Genomic DNA, 18,683 nt, shown 5'->3' on the forward strand with positions numbered 1-18,683 from the left:
CCGATGGGCTGTGACCAGCAGCTCGCGGCGACCCTGCGCCATCCCGGGCCCCAACCCTCCCACAGGAGCGTGGGGGGAGGTGGGTGTCAGCTCTGAGCCATCTGCGGGGTGATTTTCACGCTCCTCGTTCCCCTCCGCCTCCACAGCGAGGTGGCCCGGCGGCGTTTCAAAGGCGCCAGCGGCGTTTGAGGATGCTCAGACCGTACGAGGATACAGCTGGGCGGCAACAATCAGGCTGTCACGAGTCCCGCTGGCTGGGACGCGGCCCCGCTCAGGTCCCCGCAGCCACGCTCCTATTTTTATGGCAATTACGGGGTCGGGAGCCGGGAGCCCGCGGCAGGAGAGGGGGCGGCTGGGCGAGGGAACGGGGAGCCCGCCCCGGCCCACCCCGCCCCGCTCCAGCTGCTGCTGTAACGTGTGTGGGGTCACACAGAGGCCCGGGGCTTGCTCGCAGGGTCACCCCCACCCCTTGGCAGCGGGGCTAGCTCGGCCTGGCTGTGTCCTGTACCCCCCCCACACACACACAGACTCTGAGGCAGTGCCAGGGTGCCACCCAGCAGAGGTGCCAGGACTGTGCCCCCTGCACAGATGACGCCAGGGCTCCAACACGCGCCTGACGCTGGCAAGGCAGTCGCTGTGCCGGCCCCCCCGGGCCCTGATGGGGTGCGCTGAGCCCAGGTGGGCCGTGCTGGCCGGGATCATCTCCCACCACACCTGCTCCCGGCTCCTGGCACTGAGTCTGTCCCCGCAAGGACGGAGCCGCACAGTGGAACCTCAGCCACCCCACGGGCTGTGGGGTCGGTGCTCTGCTCCCCTGGAGGAGATGGGCCCCCCACCCTGGCTCCAGTCTGGGCTCAGCGAGGGGCCCACCGTGACAGGAGGCTTCCGGCCCCTCCCCCAGCTCGTGGCTGCAGCGTGGTGCGTGCAGGGAACGGGCCACACTGGGTGGTGGGTGAGACGAGGGGTGCAGCGGGGGAGACCCCTGCCCCCAGGCCTGTGAGCTGGTCCTGCTCTCACCAGGCAGCCACGGTGCAGGAGGGAAAACTGAGGCTGGAGGGGTCAAGCGGGGGTGGGGGGAATGGACTCCAGCTCATCCTGCACCGTGAGCGGCCACAGCCAGGCCGGCACAGACCCCCCACGGCCCCCCACACCGCAGGATCCTCCCACAGGGGGGCAGGGAGGGCCTGGGCCTGTGTTCGCACCCCAACAGCAGGGCACAACAAGTAACTGGCACAAACCCCGAAGGGAGCTTCTCAAGAGTGGGAAGAACGTGGGAAGAGGCCGGGGGGCTGGAGGCTGGGGGGGCTTCAGGCAGCTCAGAGGGGCCCCAAGTTCTGTCCAGGGCGCTCCAGTCCACTGCACCCCTCCCCAGGACGAGGCTCACCCCCCGCTCCAGGGACCCCAGGAGGGGAGCACCCCGACCCCCTCCACCTTCAGGGCTCTGCAGATGGAAGGAGGCGCCCGGCTCGCGCCCCTGGGGGTCTCCCAGGACAGGAGGGGCCGCTGGGCAGGGGCAGCAGCAGCACTGGGCATCTGCGGGGGGGGGAGCCCCATCTGCCCCTTTCCCATGCGTGACCCCAACCCTCTGCACATCCTGTTTTCTCCCAGGTGACCACACGACCCTCCACACAACAGGCCCCAGCACCCCAAAGCCTCCCTGGAAGGCAGAGCCCTGCAGACCCCACCCCTGGGGGCCTGAACCCCACATCCATTCAGCAAATGATCGAGCCGGGACAGAAGGGCAGCGGGAACAGGGATCCCGGCCCCCGGAGCCCAAAGGCTGCCCCGGAGGTAACCCCAGAGGATGCCGTTATGAGCTGGTGGCAGGGTGACAGGCCTTGTCGGGCAGGAAGGGGACCCTCTGGGCCCCAGGCCTCCTGAGCGGCCTCCCTGATGTCCACTCTGTCCCCGGGGAGCCTGGGGAAAGCAGACCCCTTGGACTCCGAGTGGCACGGAGGAAGCCGAGGGCCTGGCCTCTGCCTCTCCCTCAGTTTCCTCATCTGAAAAGTGGGAAGCAAGGCGGAGGGGGCTGAGGGAGCCCCTGGCCAGGAGCCCATAAGCCGGGCTCCAGGGGGGCCGCGACACGGGACAACCCCGCTGTCCTAGGCGCAAGACCCCGTCCATAGTTAGGGGCCAAGAGACGCCTGCGGTCCCCCCATCCTCTCCCCTACAGCGAGGACCGTGACAGCAGACACGTCCTAGGGACCCACGTTCTCCAACCAGGAAAGGGAGGCTCTGGGGAACGCACAGCCCCCAGCAACCACCACCTGTGGGCTGTGCAGCTGCAGGCAAGTGACTTCCTGTCTCTGAGCCTCAGTGGCCCTGGCAATACCAGGGACCGGACAGAAAAACTCCAGGGGGCAGGGAAGGTGGCCCAGGCCTGGAGCGTGCGCCAAGCCCCTGGAGACTGGCCTGCATTTTGGCATCCTCACCCCTCCCTGGCAGCACCCTCCTTCACTCCCCGCTGGAAGGCCCCTGACTTGGCCAGACATTTCTCAGCACCACTGCTGCCTCCTCCAGGCAGCCCTCTGGATGGGCAAGCAGGGGTACCATCCCTCAGGCACAACTACCACCCCCCTTCCCCGTCCCTCCAGACAACTCATCCCTCACTTGGGATGAGAGACTGTGTCTTAAGAAGCACAGGACCTACCCGCCGGACGCCTGGTGCACAAGAGCCTGCCGCGTATTTCTGCTGCACAGCCATACATACCACACACAGACACACAGACACACACAGAGACACATACAGAGATACAGACACGCAGGCGGATTCACACACAGAGACACACAGATACAGATACACACACCAGACACACCACACAGAGACACACACACAGAGACATACACATGACCTATACCACACAGACTGTCACTGTCACTGTCCTCCCGTTGCTCATCGATGTGCTCGAACGGGCCCAGTAACGTCTCCATTGTGAGACTTGTTGTTACTGTGTTCGGCATAGCGAATACGTCATCCGGCAAGCTACCACACATACATGCTACACAAACTCCTCACACATACTACAAACACCACATACTATATATCACGTACAACAAATACAACACAAGCCACACCCAACACACATCACAGACTTCCACATCCACACACAGCAACACACGGGGGTTACATTCTGGCTCAGCCTGGCAGGGGGCTCAGTCTGAACGCTTGGAAATGGGGATGGGAGAGTGACGGTACAGTGGGTAGGACGCTGGCTTTGCACGTGGCCAGCCCAGGGCTGATCCCAGTTACCCCTTAGGGTCCCCCAAGCACCGCCAGGAGTGAGCCCCGAGCACAGAGGCCGGAGTGAGCCCCGAGCACAGAGCCGGGAGTCAGCCCCGAGCACAGAGCCAGGAGGAAGCCCCGAGCAGTACTGGGCATGACCCAAAAATAAACCCCCCAAAATAGGGGGATCAGAGTCAGTGGGGGGACAGCTCAGGGGGTCAGTACGTGCTCCATGCATGGGGGACCTGCCCCGGCACACACAGAGCCCCAACACCACCGGAGTGACCCTGAGCACAGAGCTACGGGGCGTCCCTGAGCACCGCCAGGCACAGCCTCAGAACAGAGCCTGGCCACCCTGGGGGGCGGTGTGGGGGCTGAGGGGTCTCCCCAAAGCCCCGGGTCGGAGCCCAGCATGCCGCCGCCCTGTCCCAGGTCCTGCCCACCTGCCTGCAGGGGGAAGGCGCAGCCCAGCACGCCTCAGCGCACACGCTGCAATCGGAAGTGACAGATAAAGCGATTTACGGCGACAGTTTAGCGTCCGATCACTTCCCACCAGGCAGTGTGTGTCCCTTGGCCCCCTGCACGAGTCCATCACAGCAGTCTCTAAATCACAGGGACAGCCAGGCTCGGGCCTGCGGGGCGCAGGGGCGGGGCGGCGCCTCTGCGCGCCCTGTTTGAAGGAGACCCCGCGGCTGGCGCCCCTCATGCTCGTGGCCTCCAGTACTGTCACCTCAAAGTCAGCTGAACCGCCAGGCTCTCGGTAACTCGGCGCTGAGTAACAGTCAGGGGGACGTGCCACCTGCACACCCTGGGGAGAGGGCATCCTGGGGGGGGCCCACTTTTCAGAGGGGAAACTGAGGCGCCTCCTGGCCTCCGCCCTGGCACTGACCACTGACTTGTGCAGTGGCCCTGTGCAGTGCCGATGCCCGCGGCTCCTTGTTCCTCCAGAGTTCCCAGCGGCCAGAGAGATGCCGCAGCCCGGAGGACACTTGCCTTGCAGGCGGCCGACCTGGGTTCCACCCCTGGCGCCCCAAGTGGTCCCCTGAGCCCTCCCAGGAGAGATCCCTGAGCAGAGACCCAGGGGGAGGCACCCGAGGGTGTAGCTCAAAAACCAAACCAAGACGAAAAAAACAAAGAGAACCGGCAGAGCAAGCCAGCTGTGGCCCCAAACCCAAAACAAAACACAGTTCAGGAGGCCCTGAGGGGAATCGCATCCGGAGGCCTGGGGCAGCCCAGGGCAGGGCCATTTCCGGCAGGAACAAGGGATACAGAAGGCCCAGGGCTGGACACTGGCAAGGCCCAGAGTCACCCCGTGAAGGTCACGTGCCAGCCGGAGCCCAGAGAAGACAAGCAATGCAGCAGCCGAATCAGCCCGGGGTGGAGACCCCCCCAAACCCTGGGAAGAGATCAAGCACAGCCGGGTGTGGGGCCTGACCCCAGCCCCTCCTGCTCCAGAGAGCAGCGTCCAGGCGGCTCCAGCCTGCGTGTCGGCCCCACTTCATTAAGATGGACACAGGCCGCACTTCATTAAGATGGACACAGGGTGCCCCGTGGGCAGGAGCGTGACGGGCACGGATGCTGCCAACCTCAGTGAGCGGGCAGGGCAGAGCCGCGGAGGAGGACAGCACTGAACCTGTGGCCAGGGGCGTCTCTGCCCTGAAACCCCAAGTTCTGGCCCCCTACTCTGCCTCACCCTCTTGCACATCCCCAGATGTCGGTCTGTGGGTCTGTCTCTGAGTTTCCCGAAAGACCCCCACGGCTCTAAAGAGGAAGGAGGGGGTTCTGCAGGCCAGGCTCCTCCCAGCCCTACCATGCCCCCCCCCAGCTGACCTCCAGCCCGGCCCAGCCTAACACCCACCCTGGCTGGGAGACTGAAAGCGACAGACACACGACCACCACCCCCGCCCCCGATATACCGCGCCCCCCACTCCCGCCCCCCCCCCCCGCCCGTGGAGGCGCTCGGTGGGCATGGAGAAGCAATTATTCACGCTAATAACGGTGGTCCAGTCCAACAGGATTTAATGGGCGCGTCTTCCCGCTTGAGACCACGCGCGAAAAGGGACCGAACGGCGCAGACCACCCTGCACCCCCTCCCCCGCAGGCGCAGGGGGGGGGGCGACCCCGCCTGCGACCTCTGCTGCCCCCTGGCGGCCAGGGGCGGGGTGAGCCGCGCGGAGGGAAACCCCGGCTCCCACCACCAAGGTCTGACCCCCAAGGCAAAGGCTTGCGAGCTTTGGGAGGGGGCGCGAGTTCGGGACCCTTCCCGCACAAGGCGCCTTTTCTTGTTTTAGTTTTGTTCAGTTTTTTTTTTTGTTTGGGGGCCACACCTGGCTATGCTTAGGGTCACTCCTGGCCGGGCTCTAGAGGGGACCATACGGGGGTGCTGGGGGACTGGGGATGAACCGGGTTGGCCACGTGCAAGGCCAGCACCCTCACCACTGTACTACTGGGCTGGCCCCTGGTTTCTTTCCTTTTTAACAAAGAGCCCCCAGGAGAATGTGCCAGGATGTGGCATCAGTTTTAACAAGTGATCCCAGGAGAATATACCAGGTCGTGCTGGGTAAACTGAGGCAGGCAGTGGCCAAAGGCTGCTTCTCGAGGACAGCTCGGTGGACAGTGGGGACCAGTCCTCCATTCTGAGTAGCCCCCAGTGGCCCCCAGGTGGGTTTGGGCGGGGAAGGGTTTAGGCTACACCCAGCGGTGCTGGGGGACTGGACCCAGCAAGGCAAACGCCCTCCCCCCGTCCTACTGCTCCGGCCCCCACGGGTGGGTTTTCTAGCACCCCCACGTGCAGAGGAGGAAAGGGAAATGCGGGCGGGTGTGAGGAGAAGGGGAGTCCCGGGCAGACGGGCACAGCTGAACCCCATCTGCGGGGTTGAGGGGAAACTCGCGGCCAGGGTTAGGGAGAGAAGAGAGAAGTGGGGAGGGGGAGAAGAACGGACAAGAGAGACTCATGCCCGCCGCTCCACAGCTGCACCCCTCCGTACCCCACCTTAGTTCTCTACCACAACCAGGGAAGACGCCAAGACATGGGGGGAGGGGGACAGACAGGGCAGCCCCACCCGAGGCTGAGGTGCACGTGGCGTGGCAAAAGCTACAGCCCCCTCCCTTATCAGCTCTAGGGCGCCCCCTTGGACCACAGAGCTCACTGCCACCTGCCACCCAGGGACACCAGGGGAATGACGGTCCTGCTCTCCCTAAAGGGTCTTTGGGGGGCACAGAGACCCGCGCAGGAAGGGAGGGCGCGCCTGGGGGACCCAGCGGCTCAGCCAGCAGTGCCCAGGGGAGCCCCGATGGGCCCAGGCCCGGGGCACTGCGGCGATCACCAACCTCGACAGCCCAAGACGGAGGCACCCCAAGCCCCAAAGAGACGGGCTGCGGGCCCTGCGCCTTTCTCCCAGCAGGAGGCACTTCCTGCCCGTCTCTGCGCATCCCCACCGGCCCCCACTTCCGCAAGGCCTGCGCATGCGCGCACCTGGATTAGGCTCAGCCACCCCTGGGGGGGGGGCACAGCGGGGGTCTGCATCTCCCCATGAGAGGGGAGAAGCAGCAAGAAGCCCCGGCTTCATGCCAACGAGCTGCCAGGCCAACACAGGACGCCTGCCAACCCGGGGGCCGGTGGGGTGCAGGGAACGGCCCCCAACGCCCCCGCACAGGCTCCAGGCTCCGTCTCCAGCCAGGGTCCAGCAGAAGCGGAACCGCTGGGTGGGCACTTACAGCGCCCAGCGCTGGCCTCTGAGGCTGAGCCCAGGCACCCCCCCAAAAGAGTGGGGGCGGGCCAGGGTGGGGTTCCCTGGGAGAGGCACCAGGGGGCTGCTGCCGCCCTCATCAGCCCACCCTGAGGTTCGCGGGGGCCAGGAGGTGTCCGCTCGGAGCCCAGGCGACAGTGGGCCGAATCGACGCCAGACTCACCCGCATTCACGATGGCGTCCACCTCCAGCTTGGTGATGTCCCCGCGGAACAGGGAGATCTTGTCGTTAAGCTGCTTATCCTTCTTGTACTTGGGCTCCTCCACCTTCTCGGCCCCTTCTGGGACGAGCAGAGCAGGGGGGTCACTGCAAACGCCCCCAGTGCTGATGGGCCGGGGCACCACCCACCCTTCCATCTCGCAGACAGCCGGGCGGGGCGTGGGGACCCTGTTGGGGACAGCCCCCACCCCCGCGGTTCCCCACCACTGTGGTGAGAGGGAGAGCCCATGCCCATTTTACAGACCTGAACCGTGAGCCCTGGGGACCAGGCCTGCTGTCGGCCGACGCCCCCCAGGGCTTCAACCCCGGCTCGCGGCAGCGTCTCACGGTGAGGGCCCAGCAGGCCCCGCGCACTCCGCCTACCTTTCGCCGCCCTCTCCTTCCACGTGGGGATCTTCTTCAGCCGGATGAAGTCCTGGCAGAAGTAGTGCTCCTCCCGCTGCTTGTCGCTCAGGCCCTTCAGGAACGCTGCGGGGTGCGGGCAGGGGCACTCAGGGCGCGGCTGCATCCCAGTGGACTCACCCTCCGCGCCGGAAGCGGGGCCGGGGCACAAATCGGCAGCTGCTGCCAAGCGGTCGTCCATCCTGCCTAGGCCTGGGCCAGAGTCCCGCCCACTCTTCCCGGCCCCGCCCACATCCGCTAAACCCCGCCCATGTCTGCCTCGCCCCCGCCAAGCGACGACTCCACCCACACTGCCTTGCCCCGCCCATCACCGGCCCCGCCCACATCTGCTAAACCCCGCCCATATCTGCCCGGACCCACCAAGCGAGGACGAGGACACCGCCCACACTGCCTCGCTCCGCCTATCGCTGCTAAACCCTGCCCGCATGTCTCACCACGCCTACTGCCGACGACCCCGCCCACTCTGCCTCGCCCCGGCCACGCCCACACTCGATACAGCCCTGCCCATAACGGCCCAGCCACCCCCTTTATTCAGGAGGGTATCCTAAAATTCTGAACTCAAAATTCAATTCCTGCCCTTTTTGTTGCTGGACCCACACCTCCAGTCAGTCCCCCTTCCTTTTGGTTTTTGGGGTACACCCAATGATCCACAGGGATCACTCCTGGCTTTCACGCAGGGCTCACTCCTGGCGGTGCTTTGGGGACCTTATGGGATACCAGGGATTGAACCCAGGTCGGTCACATGTAAGGCAAGCGCCCTCACCGCTGTCCTATTGCCCAGGCCCTAGCCCTCTCAATTCTTGAAAGTGAAGACCCCCCCTTTGCACAAAAAGTTCAAGTTTTCTCTTGCACGCCAAGCCAGGCAAGGAGACACCGAGTCCATCCCACCACCCACTAGTGGCCACACACACACTCACAAATACACTCTTACACACACACACACTCACATACACACACACACACACACACACTCACTCACACACATCCCTGGTGGAGGGGAAAGGGCCAAAGGGTCCCTGCCAGGTGTGCATGGGGGAAGAGGAAGAATTGTTACCATTCTACAGATGAGGAAATGGGGTGGGGGGCAGGCAGCTTCGAGGCCAGCGGTCGTCACAAAGCTGGAGAGCCAGCTACGTCCCATCAGCGCAGGGGGACTGACCACTCTGGTCCTGCCCCCCTATGATTTGAGGGTGATTCCCACAGAGGCACCTCACAGGAACAAATTGCAGGCTACTGGCTCACTCCTGCACCCTGCTGGTCTAGGGGCATCCAGGCACCCAGGCTCCAGGCCCAGCCTTGCAGCACAACCTTTATACTCCCACCACCTCTGTCCAGTTCCTGTCCCACCAACCTCTGGGTGACAAAAAGCAAAAGGCCACAATACAAAAACCCAAAAGTGCAGGCAGGGGCTGGAGAGATGGAACAGTGGGTGGAAGGTTTGCCTTGCACGCAGCCAACCCGGGTTCAATCCTGGGCATCCCATAGGGTCTCCCAGAGCACCTCCAAGAGTAATTTCTGAGTACGGAGCCAGGAGTAACTCCTGAGCACCGCTAGGTATGGCTTACCCCTCATAAAGGAACCCAAACTCCACAGGCAGTGGGGAGAGGTGGGAGGGGCAGGCTCAGACAGACAGGTCCCTCCACCCCACATGAGCACCCCATCACTGAATCCTTCCAAGCCTCTGCTCCCCGAGGGTGCTCAGCACATGGAGAGAACCAGCAAAAGGCTTGCCCCTGTACTGGTGGCCCAGTACTAACAGGAGGCGCCCCTGGGCCTGCTCCCCTCTTTCTGGAAACCCCAACCACACATCCACTGAGGCAGCTGTGGTCCCCGCCCTACAAGGATCCCGAGTCAGATCGGAAACGCAGGTTCTGGGGGCCTGAGAGTTAGTATAGCAGGTAATGTGTTGTGGGGGGACAGGCAGCTTCGAGGCTAGCAGGACCAGAGTGGTCAGTCCCCATTGCACGCACCAACCCAGGTTCTCATAGGGCTCCCCGAGCACCTCCAGGAGTGATTTCTGAGTACGGAGCCAGGAGTAAGCCCTGAGCACTGCTGGGTGTGGCCCAAACACCGAGCAGTGGGTGCTCAAGGGACTGGAACCGTAGCACCCCAGAACCCCAGCCCTGGCACAGGCCTGGGAGTCTCGACCGAGGAGTGGGAAGCCATGAGGATTGGAGAAGTGCTCTGTGAGTGTATGTATGTGCAAGAGTATGTATGAGCACTGTGTGTAAGATTTACGTATGTATGTGTGAGCGTCTATATGTAAGTGTGAGTGAATATGTTTGTGTATGTGAGTATATATGTGTAGTATTTGTGTATGTGTGAGTGTGTATATGCGTAAAAGTGTAAATGTGAGTGTGAATGTGTGTGAGTATATGTGTGTCTCTGTGCGTATATAGGAGTATATATGTGACTGTGGATGTGTTTGTGTGTGAGTGTATGTGTTTGTGTGAATATATGTGTGTGAATGTAAGTTATATGTGAGTGTGAGTGTGTGTTTCTGTGTGTACACAGGAGTGAATGTGAGCGTGAATGTGTTTGTGTGTGAGTGTATGTGTGTGTTTCTGTGTGCGTTATATGTGAGTGTGAATGTGTATGTGTGTGAGTGAGTGTATGTGTGTTTCTGTGTGTGAATAAGAGTGGATATGTGAGTGTGAATGTTTGGCATCTGTGAGTGTGTTTAAGAGTGTGTGAGTGGGGCTGGAGTGATAGCATAGCGGGTAGGGCATTTGCCTTGCACACGGCCGACCCGGGTTCGATTCCCAGCATCCCATATGGTCCCCTGAGCACCACCAGGAGTAACTCCTCAGTGTAGAGCCAGGAGTAACCCCTGTGTATCGCCAGGTGTGACCCAAAAAGAAAAAAAAAAAAACAGGGGTCACCAAGGCCTGCTGGGGCCTGACTACCTCAGGGCCACCTCATCCGGAGGAAGTTCCTTCCAGAGACACAGAGACCGGCGCCCCAGCCAAGGCACCTCCATGCTCAGGGACCAAGGCCATCCTGGCCCAGGGTCACCTCCAGGCTCACCATCCAGAGCCACGCTGGGCACCTGAGCCCCTCACAGAGCTGACCACAGTCCCAGCGCTGCCTCCTGGCAGCTCCTGGGGAAAAGGTGCTTCTCGAAGCCTCAGTCCTCCTTGACTGTAAAAAGGGAGTTCAGAAATTTCCCGCCCTCATTACTGAGCAGGGTTTGGGGTGCAGACTTCCCAGGAAAGACCAAAGCCCCACCCCACCCCTCGGATGACCGGACAGGTGCTGGAAATGCGGATTTGTATAGCTCCTGAATACCTGGACCCCTGCACCAAGCCTGGGGGTGCAGGCAGGGTAGATCCTGGGTCTGAGGAGCAGAGCGGCTTGGGGGGCGGCGTCCTAGAGGAGGTGCCCCCAAACCCTCTGGTTTGGACGCTGAAGGAAATCTCCCGCCCAGAACGCTCCCGCCAGACCTGCAGCGCCCCCTGGCGGTCAGTGGTCACTCCAGGCCTGCCAGAAAGGGGCGCCTGACCGCCGCGGTGTACCAGTTCACTGGGAGACTGCCCACCACGCCACCCACCCCACACCCCTCAGCCCACAGACCATCAAGGTCCTTCCAGGACCCCGCAGGGGCGCCAGATCAGCCGCCCTCCCTCCTTTCTCTGCAGTAACCCCAGGCTTTCTCACCCCACTTGACCACCAAGGTCAACATCAGCATGTCCCCACCAACCCCTGGCAGGGCCGCCACGGATACACACACACGCTGTTACCTTTACCTCCACGGTGCCCCCCTCCCCGCCAGGGCCAAGCCAGTTATTGCTTCCTCCACCCCTCCAGCCATAGCACAGCGGGTAGGGCATTTCCCTTGCATGCGGCTGACGGGGCTGACCCGGGTTCGATTCCTCCACCTCTCTCGGAGCACCCGGCAAGCTATCAAGAGTATCTCGCCCACACGGCAAAGCCGGGCAAGCTCCCCGTATTCGATATGCCAAACATAGTAACAAGTCTCACACAGTAACAAGTCTCACGATGGAGACGTTACTGGGCCCACTCGAGCAAATCGACGAACAACGGGAGGACAATGACAGTGACAGCGACCCCTCCACCCAGGGGGCTCCGAAGGCCTCCCCGCCATCCGTCAGGTGCCCAGGAGCCCGGGGTCTGAGGCTCTGGAGCACGGGGGCACGAGCTGGGGTGCTGCCCGCCCACTTCTCTGCCTGCTCAAGACCACCACTCATCTCTCCTCACTTCCTGCCTTTGTTCCTGGTGCTCTTTAACCCAGAAAACCCCTTTTCCCAGCAGATCCGTGGGGCGCAAGCACCCAGGCCAGCAGAGAAGGCTGAGGGCGGCGCTGCCGAGAGAACCGTCTGGAGTGGAGGAGACAGTGGATACCCCAAGTCCTGAGGTGGGGGGCTGGAGCGATGGTACAGTAAAAGGCCCTCCCGTTGATCGTCGATTTGCTCGAGCGGGCCCAGTAACGTCTCCATTGGAGACTTTGTTGTTACTGTGTCTGGCATATCGAATACTCTCGGTAGCTTGCCGGGCTCTGAGAGGGGCGGAGGAATCGAACTCGGGTCGGCCATGTTGGCCGCTTGTAAGGCGAATGCCCTACCCGCTGTGCTATCACTCCAGCCACAGTAGTTAGAACGTTTGCCTTGTACGCGGCCGACCCGGATTCGATTCCCAGCACCCCATATGGTCCCCCGAGCACCACCAGGAGTAATTCCTGAGTGCAGAGCCAGAAGTAACGCCTGTGCATCACTGGGTGTGACCCCCCCCAAAAAAAAAGCAAGTACTGAGGCGGGAACAGGAGGCAGGGAGGAGGCTGGGGGTCTCTAACCTCTACCCAGGCAAGGTGTGACACAATCCCCAAGGCAGGTCCTGGGCAGGAGGGGAAATACAGCTGCAGGACACTCGCTTTGTGCACCGCCAACCCGGGTTCAATCCCCGAACAGTGACAGGAGTGATCCCTGCGCACAGAGCCGGGAGTGAGCCGCACTGTCTGTGGGCAGTTCCGATGGCGTGGCCCCAGCCCAGCCGGAAGCAGTCCCTAAACTCAGCTAGTCTCGGGGCTGGAGTGATAGCACAGTGGGTAGGGCATTTGCCTTGCACGCTGCCGACCCGGGTCAACCCGGGTTCGATTCCCAGCATCCCATATGGTCCCCTGAGCACCGCCAGGGGTAATTCCTGAGTGCAGAGCCAGGAGTAACCCCTGAGCATCACCAGGTGTGACCCAAAAAGCCAAAAAATAATAATAATAAAAAAAAAAACTCAGCTCGTCTCACCCTTCCCTGCTCTTCTGAGGCCGCAGCCTCCTTCCTGGGGTGTGGGGGGCCCCTGAAGTCACCCACTGTGCGTGAAAGGGGGTGGGGAGCAGTTTACTGAGCCTGACCTCTGACCCCCTGACCCCCATGAGGCCAGAGCAAGGAGGCAAGTCTCCTGGGGACCAAACATACTTGGAACTCCCCCTTTACAGAGCAGGACCCTGAATGTGCATGCAGCTGACAAGACCAACGTCTGGACCCTTCTAAACAGTGCTCAGGGGTTACTTGGCCTAGCAAGTGCTGGGGGACCCCACGGAGCTGGGGAGCAAACCCAAGCTTCACGAGGTGCCCCCCGAACAGGGAAGCTTCGTAACCCCGAGTGAATGGAAGCAGAGAGCCCAGGGGTCTCCCAAAAAGAGAGGAAGATCCAGTCTACTTAAGGAGAGGGGCGTGGGTCCACAGACGTGGGGAGCCGTGTGGAGGCAGGGGGCATCCAGAATCTGCCTGTCCGTCTGGAGGGCTCACGGGCCAGTGGCCACCCCTAAGTCACTGACAATGGTCAGGGGTGTCCAGACCACCCCGGGAGCTCACTGAAGCTGCTCAACCGCTCCCAGGGGACGCAGCACCCCAGGACACAGTTCCACTTCCAAGTGGCCTTTCCAGGGGCTGGAGAGATAGCACAGCGAGTAGGGCGTTTGCCTTGCACGTGGCCGACCCGGGTTTGATTCCCAGCATCCCATATGGTCCCCTGAGCACTGGCAGGAGTAATTCCTGAGTGCAGAGCCAGGTGTGACCCAAAAACCAAAAAAAAGAAAAAAAAAGTGGCCTTTCCACAGGAGGCCTTGTCACTGGCCCAGCTCCTCCCCATCAACTGAACCCCCACGTGGGGGTTCCAAAGAGGTGCAGAGGTTATAATTCCCATAGAGTCCCCTAAACCCCTCCAGGAGTGCTCCCTGAGCACAGAGCCAGGAGTGATCCCTGAGCATGTGCCCCAGAAAAAAAAATAAAGGAAATAAAGAAACATCAATGGGGTCAAAGTGATAGTACAGGGGCTGGAGCACAGCGGGTAGGGCATTTGCCTTGCACGCAGCCGACCCGGGTTCGATTCCCAGCATCCCATATGGTCCCCTGAGCACCACCAGGGATAATTCCTGAGTGCAGAGCCAGGAGTAACCCCTGAGCATCGCCAGGTGGGACCCAAAACGCCAAAAAAAATAAAAAGTGATAGTACAGCGGGGAGGGCATTTGCCTTGCATGTGGCCAACCTGGGTTCGATCCCTGGTATCCTATATGGTCCCCCAAGCACTGCCAGGAGTAATTCTTGAGTGCAGAGCCAGGAGCAACCCCTGAGCATTGCTGGGTGTGACCCAAAAAGCAAAATAAATAAATAAATAAGATGTTAAAAAAAAGAAAAGAAAAGAAATACATCAAAAGCTGGCCTCTCTCCGCCTGTGAGTTGGATTAGGTCGGCTCAGGCCAGGTCAGGCAAACCCAGAGACAAGCATACGTTGACGGCACAGGGGACTCACACAGAGCAACCTTTGGGCCAGTGGCTACAAACTGGGAAGCCAGAGGCCCGTCAGCTGGCCAGAGAGTGGGGACCAGACTGCAGGACCCCCACAGGACTCCACAGAGCAACGCCAGAGACAGCACAGCGGGGAGGGTGACCTTGGCACCCACTGAGCCCCCAAGCACTGCCAGGAGTGATCCCTGAGGGGCTGGAGCTATAGCACAGCAGGTAGGGCATTTGCCTTGCGAGAGGCTGACCCAGGTTCTATTCCCAGCATCCCATAGGGTCCCCTGAGCACCGCCAGGGGTAATTCCTCAGTGCAGAGCCAGGAGCAACCCCTGAACATTTCCGGGTGTGACTCAAAACACAAAATAAATAAATAAATAAGATGTTAAAAAAAAAAAAAAGAAATACATCAAAAGCTGGCCTCTATCCACTTGTGAGATGAATTAGGTCAGAGTTGGATAAGGTCGGAATAACCCCTATGCATTGCCAGGTGTGACCCAAAAAGCCAAAAAAAAAAAAAAAAGGAGTGATCCCTGAACACAGAGCCAGGAGTCAACCCTGAGCAACACCAGCTGGCCCAAACCAGCTCCCTCCGAAAAGATTAAACAGTGGGTATGTCCACATGAAATTGGGTCAGAGGCAAAGACCGGGGGAAGAGCGGGACTTAAAGCAGCCCGGTGAGGTGTGGGGTTACACCAGCTATAAGTGGAGCAAGAGGCACTGACCAGAGCAAGCCCGGACTCCCCCGTGCTGCCTCAGTACTTGAAACCTGACAAGAAGCAGAGTCCAGCGAAGCCGGTGCCCGTCCTGCCCTCCAGTGGGGCATTTGAAAAACAGCCACAGGACCCTTTGATCCTCTTCCCTTCAGAAGGTGCCAGAGCACCGGTGAGGTGAGGCTCACCCTGCAGGCCGCTGACCCCGGTTCCACCCCCAGAACCGCCAGAAGTAAGCCCTGAGCTGTGCCCTGAGATGGGACGAAAAGAGGTTGGACTCGAACTTTGATTCCGAGCCCTGGAGTGAGCCACGAGGAACTCTGAAGTCGGGGTCCCACCGTGGCCCTGTGGCTCTCGGATCTACAGCCCTCTCTCCCCTCCCTGTAAGGGGTCACGTGCTCCGGGGACAAGCCAGCTGCCACTCTGTGATGACACCCAAGCCGAGACCCCCGCCAGCACTAACCTACTGTGCCCAAATACACACACACACACACACACACACACACACACCATCACTCTCCACTCCTGCCAACCACCCACACCCCACCCCTGCAAGAGGGTCCTCATTCATCCACCCATCCCCATCCCCTCCCCCTGTCCTCATCCGTCCCTCCTCCTTAGGGTCACACTGGCACTGAATGATGATCCAGTCTCCTGGGCAGCCCTGGCCATTTTTTCAGGGACCAAAGATGGGGCAGCTGGATCAGAGGTGGGGATAGGGAGTGGGGGGGGGGTTCCCTCGGGGTTACTGTCCTGGCACAGAAGCAGCCCCACCCCCACCCCCAAGGGTCTGGCTGTGTCCCTTCCCCGCAGGAGGGTGCTCCCGGGCCAGGCTGCGGGAGGATCCGACGCCACGTGCTCACGGGGCAGGGCCAAGAGGTTGTGGGGGGTCTTTGCTTTCGGTTTCTGGGTCCCAGCCGGCGAGCTCAGGGGTTACTCCTGGCTCCGGGCCGCGTGCTCGGGCCAAGCGCTTTCCGCCCCCCGCGGAGCTCCGAGCTCCGGAGCTGCACAATGCGGGGCCGCGTGGGGCCGGGCCGGAGCCCGCCGGTCCCCGCGCCCGCCCGGGCCGCCTCCCCATTGGCCGCGCCCACCCCACCTCCCCGCGCCGGCCAATGGGGCGCCCGGCCCGCGCGTTTGAAAGGGGAGCCGGCCTTGAAGGGCAGCGGGGCTGGAGGGCAGCCCGGCCGCCGCCCGCTCGGCATTCGGGCTCCCCTCCCGCCCCGCGCCCCACGGGGTGTCGAGTCCAGCCCGGCTGCGAGGAAGAGGCCTAGTTCCTGGCAGGGGTGGGGGGTGGGGGCTGCCCCTGGCCCACGGACACCACGACCCCCCTCTCCCGTGCTGCGCCGCGGAGAACTAGCGGGGCAGAAAGTGACCCACGAGCTCACAAGTGGTCAGGGCGGGACGGCGGCGGCGGGCCGAGTGGCGCCCACCCATCCCCCCGGGGTGGGTGGCCAGCCCAGAGCTGTCCCCCGGGCCAGTCCCCTGCCACGCTAAAACACTCGCGAAACTGCACGCGGAGTGGAGCACGGAAGGAGGAGGAAGGAGGGTGGAGGCTAAAGGTCAGCTTAGTACGGACTGAGTGACCTTGGGCCACTGGGCCCCGGCCTCAGTTTCCCTTCCGCACAGCAACGCGGGAGGTCCTGGATGACCGCTGGGCGGGGTGTCCTGCGGGGCCCCCTTTCAGGGGGGCAGGGCCCCCCTCGGCACTCTGCGCCCCGCGGGGAGCCGGAACTCGGGGAGGGGGGACCTGGGGGTGGGGCCGGGGGCGCGAGGAGGGGGCGTGGCTGTGGGGGGTCCTAACTTCCCCAGGCTTTCCGGGGTGGAAGTCGGCTGGCCGGTGGGGGCGGGGGTGCTGTCCCGCCGGGGAGGGCGGGCCCGCGGAGGGGGGAGGGGGTCGCCCTCGCCGCTCGCGCCCCCCGCCCCGCGTCTCTCCACTTACATTTCGCCTCCTTCCAGTCGGTGGAGGTGGTCAGGTCCACCTTCGCCGCCATGGCCAGGGGACCCCAGGTGCGCAGCCCGGCTCGCTGTCCCACGGCCGCCACCCCCCGAGCCCCGGGTCCCGCCGGGGGGCGCGCGCGGGGGAGCGGGGCGCCCGGCGAGGGGCCGGCCCGGGGGCGCGGGGTGCCGAGCAGCTGCCCCGCGGCGCGCAGCTGTGCCAGGCGGCGGGACACGCGGCTCTGCAGGGACATGAGCGGCGGCCCGGGGCGGCTCCCCGCCCACTTGGACTCGGAGTGCGGCCCGGGACACTCGCGCCTTCCCGGCTCCGGCACCAGGTGGTGTCGTCGTGCCCGTTCCCGGCGACCTGCTAGGAGCCCGCGGGCCGCGCGGCCCGACACCCCGACGCGCCGCTGGGCACCCTGGAACTTGTAGTCCGGACCCAGGCCGGGGCCCCGCACTCGTCCACGCACGTGCGCGGCCCCGCGCGGGCCAGGGCCCGGCCCGGGCTCCCCCGGCCCCTCCTCGGGACGCCTCGGCCGCCGGCGGCGGCTTCCAGCGGAGCCCGGGCGGGTGCCCAGGCAGGGGCCGGAGCCGGACTCAGCCCCGCGCTGCCGGGCCCCGCCGCCTCCCTCGCGGTCACCCCCCGCCCCCCGGCCCTGTCCCCGGGCCCCGCGAATCCGGCCGTCCTTAGGGACCACGGTGGCGCCAGCCGGGACGCCCACCCCCACCCCCAGTTCACTGAGCCCGGGCCCGAGCGGAGCGGCGGGGCGCGGCTGCCACCGGGAGGCATTGGGGCGTCGGGAGGCAGAAAACTTGAATTCCCAGGGGCCGTTCTCTCTCGGCGGCAGCATTGGGGCGAAGTTTTGCTTTCTTTCGCTTTGTTTTTCTTTTGGGGCCACACCCGGCGAGGTTCCGGCCTGACTCCCGGCTCCAGGCTCAGGAGTGACTCCTGACGGTGCTCCGGGGACCGCTTGGGGTGGCGGAGAGGGACCCTGGGTCAGTCCTAGGTCAGCACCCTACCCCCCATACTCTCTCCTTTCCGCCCCACGTTATTTATTTATTTATTTAATTTATTTTTTTATGAGTGAAACACCATGAGGTACAGTTATAGACTTACAAATTTTTGTGCTTGGGTTTCAGTTATACAATGATCAAGTACCCATCCCTCCACCAGTGCCCATCCTCCACCGCCACGGATCCCAGCATCCCTCCCACCCACGCCCCATCCCACCCTGCCTCAGTGGCACGGCATCCCCCCTTGTTCTCTCTCTCTCTTCTTTTGGGTCCTGCGTTTTTTATTTTTGTGTTTGTTTTTTGTTTCTTGTTTCCTTCTGCTGGTTTTGGGGCCACACCCGGCTGTTCCCAGGGCTTACACTTGAGCTCTGTGTTCAGGGGTCACTCCTGGCCATGCTGGTACCATATGAACTGCCTAGCCAGCGTTAGACCAGAGTCTGCTTTTGCAGCACTGGACCTGAACCAGGGCTTCACACATCAAAGGCAAGCCCCATCTCCATCCTCTTTAAAAAAAAAAAAAAAGTGGGTTTTGGGCCATACCAGGTGGTGCTCAGGGCTTAGTCCTGGCTGGGCACTCAGGAATCACTCCTGGCAGGTTCAGGGGACCATTTCGGGTGCCAGGGATGGAACCTGAATTGACCATGTGCAAGGCAAGTGCCTTACTGTGCTATCACT

The 18,683-nt window shown here is 62.6% G+C and overlaps 1 protein-coding gene across 2 annotated transcripts in view; it reads right to left on the reverse strand.

The window, feature by feature from the left end:
• MACROD1 (mono-ADP ribosylhydrolase 1) overlaps window positions 1-17,415 on the reverse strand; it is a 92,480-nt gene extending 75,065 nt beyond the window's left edge. The window contains exons 1-3 of one of the 2 annotated variants that reach the window (XM_056131713.1): window positions 16,996-17,415; window positions 7,555-7,659; window positions 7,136-7,252 (exon numbers count right to left, since the gene is read on the reverse strand). In XM_056131713.1, coding sequence (XP_055987688.1) covers window positions 7,136-7,252; window positions 7,555-7,659; window positions 16,996-17,245 — 472 coding nt within the window. In that variant the 5' untranslated portion in view covers window positions 17,246-17,415. The remainder of the gene's footprint in view (window positions 1-7,135; window positions 7,253-7,554; window positions 7,660-16,995) is intronic. The other variant, XM_056131714.1, reaches the window with a different exon arrangement.
• Window positions 17,416-18,683: the final 1,268 nt, after the last annotated feature.

This window comes from Sorex fumeus, unplaced genomic scaffold (genome assembly GCF_029834395.1).
Source record: "Sorex fumeus unplaced genomic scaffold, SorFum_2.1 ptg000093l, whole genome shotgun sequence".
NCBI lineage: Eukaryota > Metazoa > Chordata > Mammalia > Eulipotyphla > Soricidae > Sorex > Sorex fumeus.